General features: G+C 47.6%; 1 protein-coding gene across 6 annotated transcripts in view; it reads right to left on the bottom strand.

The window, feature by feature from the left end:
* The window catches only part of Pcnt (pericentrin), a 129,141-nt gene that overhangs the window by 27,040 nt on the left and 84,653 nt on the right, over positions 1–17,448 (bottom strand). For all 6 annotated transcript variants that reach the window (XM_045148731.1, XM_045148730.1, XM_045148729.1 and 3 more), the window contains 7 exons: positions 15,391–16,254; positions 13,233–13,412; positions 11,031–11,711; positions 10,187–10,289; positions 5,824–5,963; positions 1,411–1,569; positions 453–620 (listed from right to left, as the gene is read on the bottom strand). In XM_045148731.1, the coding sequence (XP_045004666.1) occupies positions 453–620; positions 1,411–1,569; positions 5,824–5,963; positions 10,187–10,289; positions 11,031–11,711; positions 13,233–13,412; positions 15,391–16,254 (2,295 nt within the window). The remainder of the gene's footprint in view (positions 1–452; positions 621–1,410; positions 1,570–5,823; positions 5,964–10,186; positions 10,290–11,030; positions 11,712–13,232; positions 13,413–15,390; positions 16,255–17,448) is intronic.

Below are 17,448 nucleotides of genomic sequence, written 5' to 3' on the forward strand. Positions count from 1 at the left end.
AGCTTGCGCAGTGAGCCGAGGAGACCAGGTAGAGGGCGTGCAGGCGAGTGCCTCGGCCCCCACTGCTGCGGCTTGCTGTGCAGCTGCGCCAGCACTCTACCCTCCCTCTAGGCCTCTCATCTGAGGGCAGGGATGCAAAAAAGACTTTTGTCTCTTGTCAAGTTAATGTCCTCTGAGACCTGTACACAGTGCACGCAGCAACCCAGAAGGGCCTTGGAAACTGTTCTTTTGCCAGTTATGCCCAGGGTCAAGGAGAAAGAGACTCAGGAAAGAAAGCACCCAGCTCATTAGAGCTCATGAGTGAAAGCACAGTATTGCAGTTTCCTCAGCCAGTCACCAGCACGTTCCAAAGTTGAGAAAATCATATGAACTAAAATTCACATGTGAAAGATTCTCCCACCCTCCAGGCTCCTAGGGGCAAGTGAAGACCCAGAAGCAGGGTCACTGCTCACCTGGTCTCGAATGATCTTCTCCAGCCTTTTGAACAAGGAGCTGTCATTCCCTAGGTCAGAGCCACAGGACCTGGGCTGCAGCCCAGTGCTCTCCTGGTCTCTGGAAAACACCTCCTGCACGGCCGTCAGAAGCTCCCTGCTCCATGCAAGCTGCGTGTCCAGAGGCACCTGTGAAGGCCAAGCAAGCGTCTCACTGCTGGGTCGGTATGCAGCCAGGAGCCTGCCGTGAGCCTGGCACCTGCTTCACCCACATCCCAAACAGAATGAAAGTCTCAGTGCTTTCACCAGTGCACGCTGCAAGGGTTATGGACACAAAGTGCCTCCTAAACTCCTACGTTCAATCCTAATTCCAGAACTGAAGGACAGAGCCTCAACTAAGGTCAAATGTGACTATAGAGTAGGGCTTCATTGGATAAGACTGGCTTCACTTTTAGGAGCAGAGACACTACAGAATTCTCTCCTGCAGAAGAGGAAGCTACTATAATCTGGATATTGGGCCCATATACGAAGAGGATCACCTGACAAATAAACAGCTACCATGGAACTGCCTAGCCTGTGGTGCTTTGTCATGCCAGCTGAGAAGGTGAAGAGTAGCAGAAAACACTCTGACTGGAAAGGAGGCACATAATAACCTAGCATCTCTCAGGATGCAAGAGGCAAAGGCTGCAGTGCGAAGACTGACACCAGAAGTGAGGCGAGACAGAGCGGGATGTGGGCAAGCCTCTTTCCTTCTTTTCCTACTGTTCTACTTACTGGGCCCTGCTCTGGAAAGGCCCAAGATGGTACATGGCTGCCCTGCAGGGTAGCTTGTGGACTTTAGGGATGTGACCAGGAGCAGGTATGTGGCTGCTCAAAGACATGGTGGCCTGAGTAAAATAAAAACGGGTCTACACCAGCCCATGTGCAGTGTGCCACCATGCCTGGATTCTTCTCACTTACTGAACCGCCAATGCTCTACCTTCTCTCCAGGCGCTGCCTCCAGCAGGACCTGCCTCTCCCTTGGGAAGCCATCCAGGGGTTCACGTGGTTCACCCTTGCTCAGAGCACTGGGGAGGTCTTGGCTCTCTGACAAGGCTAGTATCTGATGGCTCTCATCAAACACCATCTGCAGCAAAGCCTACAGCAAAAAAGAACATGTCAGGAAGGGAGAGACCAACTGTCCATTGACCTGCTGCCACTCGGGGAACAGGCAGCAGAGCAATCATGGCCACCTGCTCTGTGCAGAAAGCACACCGGCTAGGAGCCCAAGGCTGGTGCCAGTCATCTACATCCTACGTGTGCAGTCTCCAAACACCCTCCCCGCAGCCCACCCCCACAGAGACAATGCAAAAACCAGACGGGACAGGAGATTTCCAAGTAACTGACCCCAGAGATGGCTCCATCATTTACTGCATCCTGCTACCTCCTGCTGAGGCATAGTCCTTTACATCTGAGCCAAGCCTCAGGAAGGGCTTTAGGGCAGCAACCAGATCATAAGATGCCAAGAACATCCCCAGCTCTCCTGGTTACTATGAGGAAGCCACACAAGGGCCCATGAATGTGGCCTAGCTGATGGCCCACACCAATGGTTAGCTGTAGATTATGAGGTTGGGCCTGCAAGGTGCCTCCACAAGACATGGGACAAAGAGAAAACCCAGCACTAGCCACAGATCTGTAAGTACAATATGGCTTCCTCATGTCACTGAGCCTGAAAAGCTTACTCCAGGCCCAGAGGCTATTAGTCCTGCCCATGGGGACAGTAGACAATACAGCCCCAAGAGCCAACGCAGGACCAGCAGAGCCCCGAGCCAACGAGGCCAAGGCCAGCAACACCACAGCTGCAAAGAGGTCATGCTCAGGACACATCCAGGCTTAATTGTTTAGGAAAAAGGCTAACAAAGTTCACAATGGGGGAATGTAACACTGAATAATGGCAAGGCCCATGGTAGACTGTAATAGTCAACTGAAAATAGTTTGCTATAGCACTAATCATATCAATTCACAAACGAGAAAAACCAACCAAAAAACATAAGAAACCACACTATTATCGTTGCCTTTTCCTTTAAAAGCCATGTATTTGAGGGCTGGGGTGTGACTTAGCTTGCTCAGCATGCATGAAGATGACCACCAAGGAATAACAAACAACTTGACATGAATAGATTGAGCAAATGGAGGTGTTTGGGTTAGAACAGGGGTGAACCTGTTGTTTAAGCATCAGAAGAGCCCTCAAATACCCTAACCACTGTCCCATGCAGAGAGGATGGGAAGAGAGTCAAGTGGTTGCAGATGACAGACCATTTCTGTTTCAATACACTTTTCTTGGATTTCCTGACAAGAAAAACTTTTTTTTTTTGGTGTTTTTTCAAGGCAGGGTCTCACTCTAGCTCAGACTGACCTGAAATTCACTATGTAGTCTTAGGGTGGCCTTGAACTCACAGTGATCCTCCTACCTCTGCCTCCGGAGTGCTGGGATTAAAAACGTGTGCCACCATGGTCAGCTTTTTTTTTTTTTTTTTAAAGGCAGGATATAACTCTAGCTTAGGCTAAGCTGAAATTCACTCTTGTTGGCCCAAGCTAGCCTTGAACTCACAGTGAGCCTGCATCCTTAGCCTCCTGAGTGTTGAGAATAATGATGTATTCTACCAGCCTGAAAATGTTTTCTTTTCTTTTCTTTTCTTTTTTTTTTTTTTTTTGAGGTAAGGTCTCCCTCTAGCCCAGGCTGACCTGGAATTCACTATGTAATCTCAGGGTAGTCTTGAACTCATAAAAATCTTCCTACCTCTGCCTTCTGAGTGCTGAGATTAAAGGCGTGCACCACCATGCTGGTCTATGTTGCTTTTAAATCTCAAATGAAACTTGTATTCTATGGCCCTTTGTCACATCTTGCCTGGAAGGTGTTATGCATTTTTGCAGAGCTGGGGTTTTGGTGAGATAATCCACATGGAGCAGGGCTAGGGCTGAGGAGACAGGAGCCAAGTAACATCCACACCGAGGTGGCCTTTGCTCTCAGTACTGAGGCCTTCAGAGCAACTGTCTTAGCCAAGGAACAGACTCAAATATAGGCTCCATCACTTCAGAGAGGGTCTACTTACAGGACCAGAGGTTTTCTCAAAGTAACAGTAGCTGGGGCTGCAGAGATGGCTTAGCAGTTAAGGTGTTTGCCTGCAAAGCCAGAGGATCCTGATTTGATTCTCAGGACCCACATAAGCCAGATGCACAAGGTGCGTATCCATCTGGAGTTCGTTTACAGTGGCTGGAGACCCTGGCGTGCCTATTCTCTCTCTTAAATAAATAAATTAAATTAAAAAAAAAAGTAGCAGTAGCCTACACATTCATCCCACACCACACAGCCATCCCCTCCTGTCCAAAGGATCTCTGTTTACTTCCATTGACCCACAACTCCTCCTGAGACGGCCTCACCTCAGGCCTTTTATTCATCTTCCAGTCCCCAGAGGTGACAACGCATGACTAAGACTTCTGCTCGGGACCTCTCTTTGCTTAACCAACCTTCCAACTACCAAGAGGGCCATCCAAGGCTGCACATCCTCAGGATCCCTCCAAAAGTACACAGGAGGCCACAGAGACGGCGGGAGAGAGGCAGGTACCCACAGGAGGATCACACAGGCTCAGTAAACATTTGAGCAGAATCTCACCCCTGTATCACTATGGCCCTCACCATACACGTAGGTTACAATCCAAAGACGTGCTACATTCCAGAAAGGAAATTTAGAAACAATTTTTTTTTCCCCCCACAGGAAGTCAAATAGTCCAGGCTGGCACTGAACCTCATGTGTATCATAATCCTCCTGCCTCCACCTCCAAAATACTGGGATTATAAGTATGTGCTACCAAGTCTGTCAGAAATTTAAAACACTAAATGGAAACACTGAGTTTGAAAGAATCTGAAAAGTCTACCCAAAGTACTTTTGGAACCTTTTGTTTTACCTGGAACTGGACCAGCTCAACCTTGCATTGACTGGCCATGCTACTTTTTTGTTTTGTTTTGTTTTCCGAGGCAGGGTCTCACTCTAGCTCAGGCTGATCTAGAATTTACTATGTATTCTCAGTGTGGCCTTGAACTCATGGTGATCCTCCTACCTCTGTCTCTTGAGTACTGGGATTAAAGGTGTACGTCACCATGCCCATCTTCAGAGTTTTGTTTGTTTTGTTTTGAGGTAGGGTCTCATTCTAGCTTAGGCTGACCTGGAATTCACTATGTAGCCTCAGGGTGGCCTCAAACTCTTGGTGATTCTCCTACCTCTGCCTCCTGAGTGCTGGGATTAAAGGCATGTGCCACCATGCCTGGCTTCAGAGTTCTTGGTTTATTTATTTATTTATTTTTGGTTTTTCGAGGTAGGGTCTCACTCTAGGCCAGGCCAGGCTGACCTGGAATTCACTATGTAGTCTCAGGGTGGTCTCGAACTCACGGTGATCCTCCTACCTCTGCCCCCCGAGTGCTGGGATTAAAGGCATGTGCCACCACGCCCAGCTCAGAGTTCTTAATAACATCAAAATTGTGTTGTTCAGCTAGAACTAGGGAGAGACTGAAGCAGGAAGATTTTAAGTTCAAGGCCAGCCTAAGCTACAAAGTAAGACCTTGTTTCAAAAAAAAATTGTTTGGGAGCTGGAAAGATGGCTTAGCAGTTAAGGCATTTGCCTGCAAAGCCAAAGGACCCAGGTTCGATTCCCCAGGACCCACATGAGCCTGATGCACAAGGTGGCACATGCTTTTAGAGTTCATTTGCAGCAGCTGAAGGCCCTGGTGTGCCAATTCTCCCTTTCTCTGCATCTTTCTCTTTCTCAAATAAAAGTAAAAATTGAGCTGGGCGTGGTGGTGCATGCCTTTAATTCCAGCACTAGGGAAGCAGAGGTAGGAGGATCTCTGTGAGGTCGAGGCCACCCTGAGACTACAGAATGAATTCCAAGTCAGCCTGAGGTAGAGTGAGACCTCGAAAAAAAAAAACAATGGTTTGGGAATACTCTTATTACTTGAACAAAACATGACAGTGATGTTTATATCAAAAGCTTTGGCACAAATAACCCCACCAGTTCTATGGCATCTAGAGCTTTTCCTTCTTTTCTGAAGAAAACACTACTCCACCCCAGAGCTCCCAAAGCACATTTAACATGAACAAGTCTGTTCTGAGGTCCCCAAGTAAGAGGCTGCAGGACGCTTATATAGGCAGAGGCCAGTGGCACAGGGCCAAAGCAGGTGGCCTTCACATTCGGTTCACACACAGTTGGCAGTGGCTCAGTATGAGCCTGACTCACCAAGGGTCTAAAGCTGACAGCCTGGAAAGGTGCAGGCTTCAGGTCAAACAAGGGGAGGCCTTTCATCTAAGGGGTGGCAAACAGTCCTGACAAAGAGGCCCAAGGCTCCTCATCCCCTTACCTTCATGTGTTTCCCATGGACTTCCTTCTCCTTCATGGCTCCTGGTGGCTGAAAAGCTCCTCTTGGGATAGGAGCAGCTGTAACACCCGTAGTGGGAGCCTTAGGTTCTCCTGAGCCCAGCGTCAGCATTGCACTGTCACCTAAGGACACACGGGGTCAGGAGCTGAAGCCACCATACCTTTTCAACTACAGTCACAGCTCCCCACACTGCAGAGACCATCCATGAACACTAGACAAAGGCAGTGCAAGGATATAATCAAATCCTAAGAGGAGGCTGAGATCAAGAAAGGAAAAGCTTACTTTGCATATTTAATCCATGACTTAAAACATAAACCTCAGGGATGTCTCAGCTGAAATGTGACAGACGTGACTGCGTCCCAGCAAGCTCAAGAGCAGTTGGACTAAACTTGAGATCCAGGCATTTCACTCCCTGTCTAAGAACGGAGAGTCCAGCAGAAAGACACAAACCCTGACCCCAGGTAGATGGGCAGCAGTATTTGGTCTGGAAAGATAAACATGCCTGGTTGGGGTGAAGAGGGAACAGCCATGAACACAGTCTAGAACTTAAGGCACCAGGCACCTGTTAGGCAGGGTCCTTAAAACCTCTTGGGGATTTATAAGCTCTGTTCTGAGGCCTACAGCTCATAGCAGCCCAGAAAGCCCGCAGAGTAAGTCAGTCCATAAGGCACAGAGAAGGGTGGTGCCCAGAGGAAGAGCTCCACCAGCATCTAGCTTTCAGGGAGGAAGCAGCTCCAAATCCACAGGGAGCTAGGGCATTAGGAGGCAAGTCCCTGCTGTGAGGACTGGCCAGTCTACATTCTCAAAATACACAAAGGAAATGTCTTAATACAAAATAGAGAGTATGCAGGGAAAGAATAAAATGCAGCAAACCAAAGACAACATTGGAAACATTACAGTTAATATCTACAGGAAAACAAAGGGCATATCATTTCCACGGCACAAGAAAATATAGGATCAGCTAGGGAGTAAAAGGCTCTCAAAAATTCAAAGTGCAAGCCAGATGGAGTGGCTCACACCTTTAATCCCAGTATTCAGGAGGCAAAGGGAGGAGGACTGCCGTGAGTTCAAGGCCACTCTGGGCTACCTCGGAAAACCAAAGTGCACAGGAATGTAAGTGCTTCACACAAAGGTGAGGAAACACAAATTCTCAAAAATACGCCTTGAAAATTAAAAAGTAAAAACAGAAAATTTCTACATAATCAGTCCAGAAGGGCTGAAAAGAAAGAAGACAAGGGCTGGGGAGATGGCTTAGCGGTTAAGGCTCTTGCCTGCAAAGCCAAAGGACCCAGGTTTGATTCCCTAAGACCCACATAAGCCAAATGCACAAGGTGGGGCATGCATCTGGAGTTTGTCTACAGCAGCTGAAGGCCCTGGCGTGCCCGTTCTCTCTCTCTCTCTCTCAAATAAACACAATAAAATAAAATTTAAAAAAAAGAAAGAAGAATCAGATAAATGAGCCCAAGAATAAGGAAGTTCTTGGGGCTGACACACTCTCCACCCTGACCAGGAAGGTCTGCATCAGCAGATGTTGCACCTAGGACGAAGGTGTAGTGTGAGGACACACCACACCTAGCCTGTGTGCAACAACAGGATGAAAGCAGGAGGGTTATTTAAAATAAGTAAACATGGATCCTAGCTACAGATGACTGGGCTTCTGCGTGAGAATGAAAATACTTAGTAGCAGAGGCCAGTAAGGTAAAAAGGAGACATAAAGGGTAGAGAAAAGAAGGGAGGAGGATACTTAATAGGTTGATATTGTATATATGTAATTACAGTGATTGTAATGGGGAGGTAATATGATGGAGAATGGAATTTCAAATGGGAATGTGTGGGGGTGGGGAGGGAGGGAATTACCAAGGGATATATTTTATAATCATGGAAAATGTTAATAAAAATTAAAAAAATAAATAAAAATAAATAAATAAACAAATAAATAAATAAAGGACTTCCCCTCTGTCTTTCTCCAGAAGCTTCTGAGGAATATGATTCATTAAAAGAAAAGACCACTAAGGGGCCCAACCAGGTACCCAGAGGGTCAGCTGTGCGGGGACGGCCACACAGGACACAACCAGGTGCAGCTATGTGAGAGGGCACGGACATGCTGCTCAGCCAGGGCACCAGGACCCACGTCCTTCCCACGGGAGCAGACACAACACGTACACAGAGCCAGCACAGGTGGAAAGGGAGGTGCAGCAACACTTCTCTGCTTTGCCTTTGCTATTTTATTTTTAACTTAATTCATTTACTTGCACGTGTATGCGTGTGTGAGTGCAGGTGTGTGCGTGTGTGGATGTCCGCGGCAGGGCTTCTGGCTCTCGATTCCCATTCCGCTGTTCTCACCAGGCGCTTCCGGGACAGTCAGCCTCGGCCTCTCGTCGCACTCTCAGTGCGCCAGTGCGCCTGGGCTCCAGAAGCCTGCCAGGGCTTCTGGATGTGGCTGGGAGTCTGAGGATTGAATTTGGGTACTCCAGCTTAAGGAGTGAGTGCTTCTTCCATTGAGCAATCTCCCCAGCCCATAAATGCTGTCTCAAGTAGCAAATGGATGTCCAAATAAATCAAGTACTACAGCACATTTCTGACACTTTGTCCATGTCTCTAGGGAATGGTGACCCTGAGTCAGAGAGACAGAGGTCACCCAAGGAGTGCAACACACAGACCATGAACCTTGCAATAAATGAGAAACAAGGAAAGCTTCTAGCATTAACATTTTTGCAAATGTTAAAATTTCCAGTGTAGGGTTGGGGAAATGGCTTAGTTAAGGCACCTGCCTGCAAAGCCTAAGGACCCTGGATTGATTCCCCAGGACCCATGTAAGCCAGATGCACAGGGGCACATGCATCTGGAGTTCATTTGCAGTGGCTAGAGGCCCTAGCATTTCCATCCTCTCTATCTGCCTCTTCCTCACCGTCTCTCAAATAAACAAATAAAATATAAATATATAAAAATTTCCAGTGTGCATTTCAATACGGTCACCTTCTCAAAACTCAGTGAAAGGAATGATGATTAAGAACAATGCCCCATGTGTTGGCTTCGAGGAAGAAAACCATTGTGGGAGAGATTATGAAGTCAAAAGGTATGGGCTGGAGAGATGGCTTACTGTTAAGGCATTTGCCAGCAAAACCAAAGGACCCAGGTTTGATTCCCTAGTACCACGTAAAGACAGATGCACAAGATGGTGCATGTGTCTGGAGTTTGTTTGCAGTGGCTGGAGGCCCTGGTGGGCCCCTATTCATTCTCTCTCTCCCCTCTCAAATAAATAAATTAACATAACATACATTTTTTAAAGGCAATAGTTTGGCCCAACACCTATAATGATGTCAAGAACAGCCAGGGTCAAGGCCAGTAGGTGGAGAACTTTCACATAGTCTCCCAGTCTCTCCAATTGGGCACCCATCCCCTAAAAAAGAGAAATCATGACAGATGCAACTGTGGCTAAGGGGTCACTGCTGATCCCATCACTCATCTTCTGTGAAGTAACCCATACTCAGACTCAAAAACATGCTGGACCCTATGAAAAAGCAGCACCTCTGCCCTGCTCTTCTCAGATGTCTGTCATGAAGCTCACACAGGGCCCGAAGGAGCGCTCCACACACAAACTGGAGAAGGCATGCAGGCCTAGGCCTGGCTGGCCGCCTCTCTGCTTGCCCTGCATGCAAAGAGCACGCATGAGCTGGGATGTCTTTTCTGTGAAGAACACTAATGGGATAATGAACACCATCTAGGAAAGGTTCCTGGACAAAATAAACTGCTGCTGGAGCAGGGGAGACGGCTCAGCTTGATCGCAAAGCCTGCTGGCCCAAGTTTGTTTCTCCAGTACTCATATAAAGCCAGATGCACAACATGGTGCATGTGTCTAGAGTTCATGTGCAGTGGCAGGAGGTCCTGGCAAGCCCATATAATCATGGTCTTTCTCTTTCTCTCCCTTTTGCAAATAAATTTTTTTTTTCCTGGTTTCTCTGAGGTAGGATCTCACATTAGCTCAGCTGACCCGGCACCCACTCTGTAGTCTCAGGGTGGCCTCAAAAGTACAGTGATCCATCTACCTCTGCCTCCAGAGAGCTGGGATTAAAGGCATGTGCTACCACGCGTGGCTAAAAATGCATTTTTAAAAAGGTAAAGTGCTGGTGCTGATCAATGTGCTAGAACTGTGACTTCATGAAATACAGTGACATTCTGAGGAGCCAAATGGCAACATGACAATTGACACTGGGAACGCAGTGTATGGGGACAGCGAGGAGGAAGTGAGGAAATTCTCTGTGCTATTCTGTATTCTAAAAGCAAAAGGAGGAAGGGAGGGAGGAAAGGGAAGAAGGAGTGCAAAAGGGAAGAAGGGATGACTCACTTTTTCCTCTCCTATCATTTCTTCCTTCTAACTGGAGAGGAAGGCATCTTGTCTGTTCTTGAGAGTCAAAAGATGTTATGATATCGTCTTCAACGTCCTTTTCCTATTCAAACACAGACTTTTAGATGCTTACAAAATAGTAAATAATCACACAACAGAGCTGAACTTGCCAGACACAAAACTTCGTAAAGCCAGAATTACTAATTTTTCCATAGGAAACCTCACTCGAGGCATTCAGAATGTGCAAATGTGCTGCAGCCATGTGCTTCCAACAACTTAACCAGACTTACCACAGCACATCAGTAATACGCTAATGTAGCCACTGGCAAATATCTGATTATTAAAACTGCTACACAAAATGACAGTGTATGGCTATCTCAGAAACATGTATTCCCCCAGAATGTTTTGTCTTGATAAACAAAAATCCAAAATTTTTAGAAAAAAAATGATCTAACTCAAAAACAATAAATTGAAGCATTCCTAAAATCAATCATCCTATATGCAACTCAAAGCACATGAAATCCCATTGAAAATAAAGAAAAAACATTCTCAGGAAGAATCTTTCTGTAAATTACTGTGCTGTTCAGAAGTGGCTTCAGTTAAGAAACCCTGGGTAAACTTCAGAGGAGGGTGACTGCCTTTCACAGTGGAGACATGACTGAGCTGATCTACGTGTCCCTGTAGCAGTCTTCGGTGGGACGTACTCCTTCTGGAAAGCTAGTCTCCCCAGGGTCCACAGGGCACCTGCTGTCAGGTGAGCCAACAATGGGCAGGCTGTGATGCAGCCTTGCGGAAACACTGAGACCCATGGGTGGTGCAGCAGGAAATATGGGGAGGCACCTACCACAGCGGTCTCCTCCACTTGGTGCTGCAGAGCTGAAGAAGCCACTACCCGCGGCGGGCTCTGTCCTGCAGCTGACTCATCTGGGTAGCAAGGCAGCTCGGGCAGATCTGCTCCCAGCAGTGAGTCCCTCCAGTCCTTCGGGGAGGTGCTGGCACTGTGCAGGCTCAGGGTGCCAGTGGAGGGTGTCAACGGGAGGAGGCTGGGTTGGGGCTCGGGGGTCAAGTCCTTCCGGAGGACCTCAGGGGAACTCCAAGAAGACAGATCCAGTCCTCTTACTGGATCCTTCCGGGGTTCCGCCTCCTCAGTGTACAGGGAGTCAGTGTGTACACTGGTGTGTGAGGAAAGCGGCCCACCCTGTGATACTAACTTTTCTTGGGTGGGAAAACCTGGCATTTCACTTTGGATCAAAGAATCCTGATTTTTAGTAACATCAATGAGAGAATTAAATGCGTGGACTGGAGGGGATGGGTCTGTTTCTTCAGCACTATGGGAACTTTTGCTCGAATCAGACGCTGACACACAGAGTGACGCTGATGGCTGCTGGAACGCGGGATCTTCCGGGCTGCCGTCCTGGGACGCCATAGCATGTACCACGAGACGCAGCTTTTCCTGAAGCACCTTCACCTGAGCTAGTAGATCAACTGTCGGCAGCTGACAACCTTGTGCTCCCTTTTCCTCAGCCTGCAAAGGGCCAGAAAACAATAGTCACAACCCAGTTCTGTGGTAGTTTACAAAGGACACGAGTTCTTTTGCAGCAGCTGGAGGACCTGGTGCACCCATCCTCTCTCTCACTTTGTCTCTCTTTTCTTTTTCTGCTTGTAAATAAAATTAAAAATTGTTTGAAAGATAGCACTTGGGTGGCACATGCCTTTAATCCCAGCACTCGGGAGGCAGAGGTAGGAGGATCGCCGTGAGTTCAAGGCCACCCTGAGACTGCATAGTGAATTCCAGGTCAGCCTGGGCTAGAGTGAGACTCTACCTCAGAAAAAAAAAAAAAAAAAAAAAAAAAACAGTCTGGATACTGAAAGGTTCTATATTTGAGCAGTGGAAAACAGTAAGTTGTAGTTGCTATAATGAAGGTGGATTTTCTTTGTGAGCATGAACTTTCTAAGATCCTGGTGTTCTTTGTGGTGCTGTGAGATGAGCCTTCTCAGGTTGAGAGACATGGCCACTGTGAAAGCACAGGAGTCTGCTGTAGAGACCTGCTGAGGTGTGCTCTACGCAGAGTACATTTTCTGAGTATTTGATAGACTTGGAGGCAGATGAACACATCTTCTTCCCATGCTATTCTTAGCCTGGCTCCAGGTACTGTGGAACCTTTCAGGCACAGACACAAATGGGAAACACACAGCACACACAGGAGTGGGCCAGTGGGTCTGAACTCTACCTTGTTCCAGACGCACACAGTATTCATGAAAGAGGGGCCATGAGGGTCTTCAGTGTTATGGGTACATTAGTAAGAAAACAACCAGTCTCAAGAGTCTTTTGGGTGTCAGAATATGGCTAAGGAGTCATGGGCATATTTTGTAAGCTGGCCGTGGGGCACACAGACTGACCAGGGGGAACCTGCTCTTAAGTGTTGATGGGTCCCCCATGAAACATACAATGAACTCTAGGACAGAGAGCAGTTCCCATGATCCAGGAGGCATGTCCAAAGAGATCACTGCTGGGTACATGGGGACTAGGTAGCATTGCTACCTGCCTTCATGTCCCTACAACAATCCAAGGTATCCCAAATATGACCTTCTAACCCAGAGTAAATCGACCTTTCTTGAAGTAAACATATGGAATTAAAAAAAAAAAAAAAGCATTCAAAATATCAACTTGAGTGAAGCCTTTCAGAGTTGGGCAAATGCTCTTGGTGAAAAGGGTCCTAAAGCAGGGTAAAGCGCAAAGTGTGTGTGGAAGAGGGCATAGCAATTTGGTCTTCACAAGAACAAAGCCTGGTTGCTTAGACTGTGGGAAACAAACCTGTCCTTGAGTATGGCCTGCGAGAGACTTCCCAATGAGCAAGGACTGTTACAGCAGGACGCATGGACCAAATCTGACACTATGTATAGGCTAAGTGCTATTTCCACCTAAGCAAAGACAGCCTGCCATGGTGCACGAACACGGCTGAGCTCAACCCCACTCAGGATGGGTGGACTGCTCCACCTTATCCCACTCAAATATTCACCTAACATGACTCATGAGCACTCATACCTGCATTCCTTCTGGACCCCTGCTGGGGCCAACCATGCTTGAGGACAATTCATTCTTCAGTAAGAGCATCTCCGCCTGCAGTCGCCTCTGGCACATGGTGAGTACTGACATCACACTTTCGGCCTTGTGGAGACTAGAGTCTTTCAGTGTCACCAGGACTTTCGCAGGCTGCAGATCACCCTTGATCAGAGGAAACATTATGGAGCTCGTGAAGACAGAACTGGATTGATTAGTAAGGGAGTCAGGTGCTGCATGGCAGCCTTCTGACCACCGGCACAACTGGTGGTACACAACAGCCAGCAGACACTGTCACCTTTGCTCACTGCCCGCAGACAGGCAGTGGGCACACCAGCTGAGGACTGAGGCAGGAGGATGCCTATGGTAGGGGACCACCTACACAAGACCCAGGAAAAGGAGATGGCTGGGGCAAGGAACAGTTAATTGCAGAAGTTCTATTCAAAAGCAAACTGAATACTTTAAAAATGCAACTTGGGGACTGGAGAGATGGCTCAGTGGTTAAAGATACTTGCTTGCTAACCACGAAGGCCTAGGTTAGCCCAGGTTCGATTTCCCAGTGCCTATGTAAAGGGAGGTGCACGAAGTAGTGGATGTGTCTGAAGTTCATCTGCACTGCAAAAAAGTGCTGGTCCTAGTCTCTCTCTCTCAAATAAATAAAAAAGTATTTTTTTTTAAAAAAAGCAACTTGGGTAGAAACTTTCTGTTCCAAAATTATATGAACTTAAAACAATTTTCATGGGCAATGCTTATTAAAAATAAATCATTTGTGGGGCTGGAGAGATGGCTTAGCAGTTAAAGTGCTTGCCTGCAAAGCCTAATGACCCAAGTTCAAGTTCCCAGTACCCATGTAAAGCCAGATGCACAGATTGTTAGATGCATCTGGAGTTCATTTGCAGTGGCTGGAGGCCCTGGTGTGTGCTACAAGTGTGCGCGCGCCCTCTCTCTCCCCTCCCCAGCACACAGGAGGCCAAGGTAGGAGGATAGCTATGAGTTCAAGGCCAGCCTGATACTACATGTTAATTCCAGGTCAGTCTGGGCTTCAGTGAGATCCTACCTCAAAAAACAAAACCACAAACAAGATCATTTGAAAGCTGTACCCTAAAACTACAGGTTGTTGCTAATAAACACCAGTGACAAAACTGGGTTATCCTCCACATTAAGCTGTGTTGATCAGAAAGGCTATTGAGACTCTCAAAACAATGTAGGCCATTACCAAAGCACTCAGTTACACACCAGAACAAAATGTAAGAACCTCTTTCTTTCTCTCTCTTTAATTTTATTCATTCATCTATTTGATTTAACAGAGAGAAAGAGAGAGACAGGGAGACAGAAAGAGAGAGAATGGATACACCAGGGCCTCTAGCCTCTGCAAATGAACTCCAGATGTGTGCGACCCCTAGTGCATCTGGCTCACATGGGTCCTGGGGAATTGAACCTGGGTCCTTTGGCTTTGCAGGCAAATGCTTTTACTGCTAAGCCATCCCTCCAGCTCAAGACCCTATTTCTGAAGATACTACAGGCTGTGGTTGAAGGACATTGACAGATCTTGCTAGAACTGAGATGTCTAGTGCTGGAAAGTGCTACGTGACCTGCTGGAGGATAAAAGTCACCAGTAGGGAGCTGGAGAGAGAGCTCAGTGGTTAAAGCACTTTTGCAGTGCCTAGAGGCCCCGGTGTTCCCATTCTGTCTGTCTGTCTTCTACCTCTTTCTCTTGCAAATAAATAAAAAATATTTTTCGAAAAACCACACATTTGATTAGAACCAAAGAGAGAAATTAATGCCAAGCGACCTCTGTGTCAGTATATAGTACCCAGAATATCAAATGAAAGTGTTCACCAGTTTAAGTAACACAAATCATTAAAACTATTAAAAAAAAAACAACCTATAAAAAACAGAAAGACTCACTAGAGAAGCCCCAAGGGACCTGGGCAGGCCTAGACTCCAAGCTCCTTCCTTGGCTCTGCCAGGAATCCATTAATGATGGTAAGACACCCATGTTTAGCATACACAAAGCCACTGAAGTTAGAAAGATGGGCAGGAAGAAGGTAAAAACATCAGCATGCCCACCTAGCCCCAGCCGCACTTCCAGCTCCCAAGTGCAAAGGGTGGGCTACTACAGCCCCCAGAGAACCAGGCCTACCTGTGGGTCCTGGGTGTGGGATGTCAGGGCTGGACACCTGCCAACAGTACCCTGTTCCGGCAGATCATCACCATCAGCCTGTGCATCTGTACCAGGGTGTGGAGAGCAGCCAGGCATTCCACGAGCCTGATGCTGGCCCAGCTCCACCTGGCACCGGAGGAACCGCTGGTGCAACACCTGTAGGTGGCGGCTGAGCCGGGCACATTGCAGCCGCAGCTGCTGTAGTTCGGGAGGTTCATCAGGTGTAGCCAAGGGCTGCTGTTCCAGGGCATAACGGAACTGTGCCAAGGCCAACAGGATGACCTCTAGCTCAAGGGAGTGGGCCACTTTCCGCTTGTTCATAGTGTCAATTTCTAAATCTTTCTGCACAATGGCTGCTTCCTTTGCCTTCAGGAGGGCTTCAAATTCCTGGATCTGGGAAACCATGTTCTTCATCTCAGCCTCCCTGACAGCCACACAGCTTTCCAGTTCTGCCAGGTGCCTTGCGGCAGCTTCCTCTGCAGTTTGCAGACGTTGCTGCAGTGCCTTCAGGGCCTGGCTGTGCCCCTGCGCCTGGTCAGCTAGTAGCTGACCCAGGGCCTCCTTGGCTGTCAGTGCAGCTTCCAGCTCAGTCCGCAGTGTCTGCCCGGCCAGGCCTTCTGCCTGGTAGCAGAATAGTTCACTGTGTAAGCTTTCGGCTTGGTGGTCACTGAGTTCATGCACTATGGGCCCCATTAGGGTCAGCTCTCTCTGCAGCTTCTCAATGACTTCATGGAGCTGCTCAACTTCTTCCGCCTTATCCTTCTGTAACCGTTCTTGATTCTCTTGCAAATTTTCAATAATGGATTTCAGCTCTTCAATTTCAGAGCTTCTGCTGTATACAACCTTAAGAGAAAGCACATGTCAGATGGGCTAGGCTAAAATGGACCGGCTCAAGACATCCCCTTTCAGCACACAGAAATACAGGGCTCTGACAGCCTGAAAAACCAGCAGTGGGGCAAAGTAACATCATCATCAGATGGTACTGGAAACCAGATGCTCTGTACCCACTGCTTCAAGAATAGAGAGGATGCAAGCCGGGTGTGGTGGCACATGCCTTTAATCCCAGAACTTGGGAGGCATAGGTAGGAGGATCGCTGAGTTCAAGGCCATCCTGAGACTACATAGTGAATTCCAGGTCAGCCTGGGCTAGAGTGAGACCCTACCTCGAAAAACCAAAAAAAGGGCTGGAGAGATGGCTTAGCGGTTAAGCACTTGCCTGTGAAGCCTAAGGACCCCGGTTTGAGGCTCAATTCCCCAGGTCCCACGTTAGCCAGATGCACAAGGGGGCGCACGCGTCTGGAGTTCGTTTGCAGAGGCTGGAAGCCCTGGCGCGCCCATTCTCTCTCTCTCCCTCTATCTGTCTTTCTCTGTGTCTGTTGCTCTCAAATAAATAAATAAATAAATAAATAAATAAATAAAGTTTAAAAAAAAAAAAAGAAAAACCAAAAAAAAAAAGAATACAGAGGATGCCAGCATAGCTCACCATGTTCTCTAGGTTGCCACTGTGCCTAACATAGGAGAAAACTCAAACTAGCCCCTTTCCAGCCAACAATGGCTACTACATCTTAAATATTTTTGTTCATATTTATGTTTCACACACTACTGCACTAACAAGACACCTTGCTTTGTTAGTACTTAAATAACTGATATACTTGATTTTCTTGAAATGACATTTAACTTGGGTACCTTCCCAATAATAAACCTGAGAAAACTGGTCGCCGGCTCTGCAATACTGACGAGCCGCATCTGCTCTCTCCCTCCTGTGCCTGACACTGTTCTCAGTAACAGGCTCCAGCACTGCTACCTTGGACACTGGAAGCACCAGGCTTTGCCAGGCTTGGAAGAATACACATGCTTTACTCTCTTTCTCTCTGTTTTGTTTTTTTTGAGGTAGGGTCTTGCTCTAGCCCACGCTGACCTGGAATTCACTATGTAGTCTCAGGCTGGCCTTGAATTCATGGAGATCCTCCTACCTTTGCCTCCTGAGTGCTGGGATCAAAGGCGTGCACCACCACGCCCGGCCGCTTTACACTATTT

This window comes from Jaculus jaculus, chromosome 5 (genome assembly GCF_020740685.1).
Source record: "Jaculus jaculus isolate mJacJac1 chromosome 5, mJacJac1.mat.Y.cur, whole genome shotgun sequence".
In the NCBI taxonomy this organism is placed as follows: Eukaryota; Metazoa; Chordata; class Mammalia; order Rodentia; family Dipodidae; genus Jaculus; species Jaculus jaculus.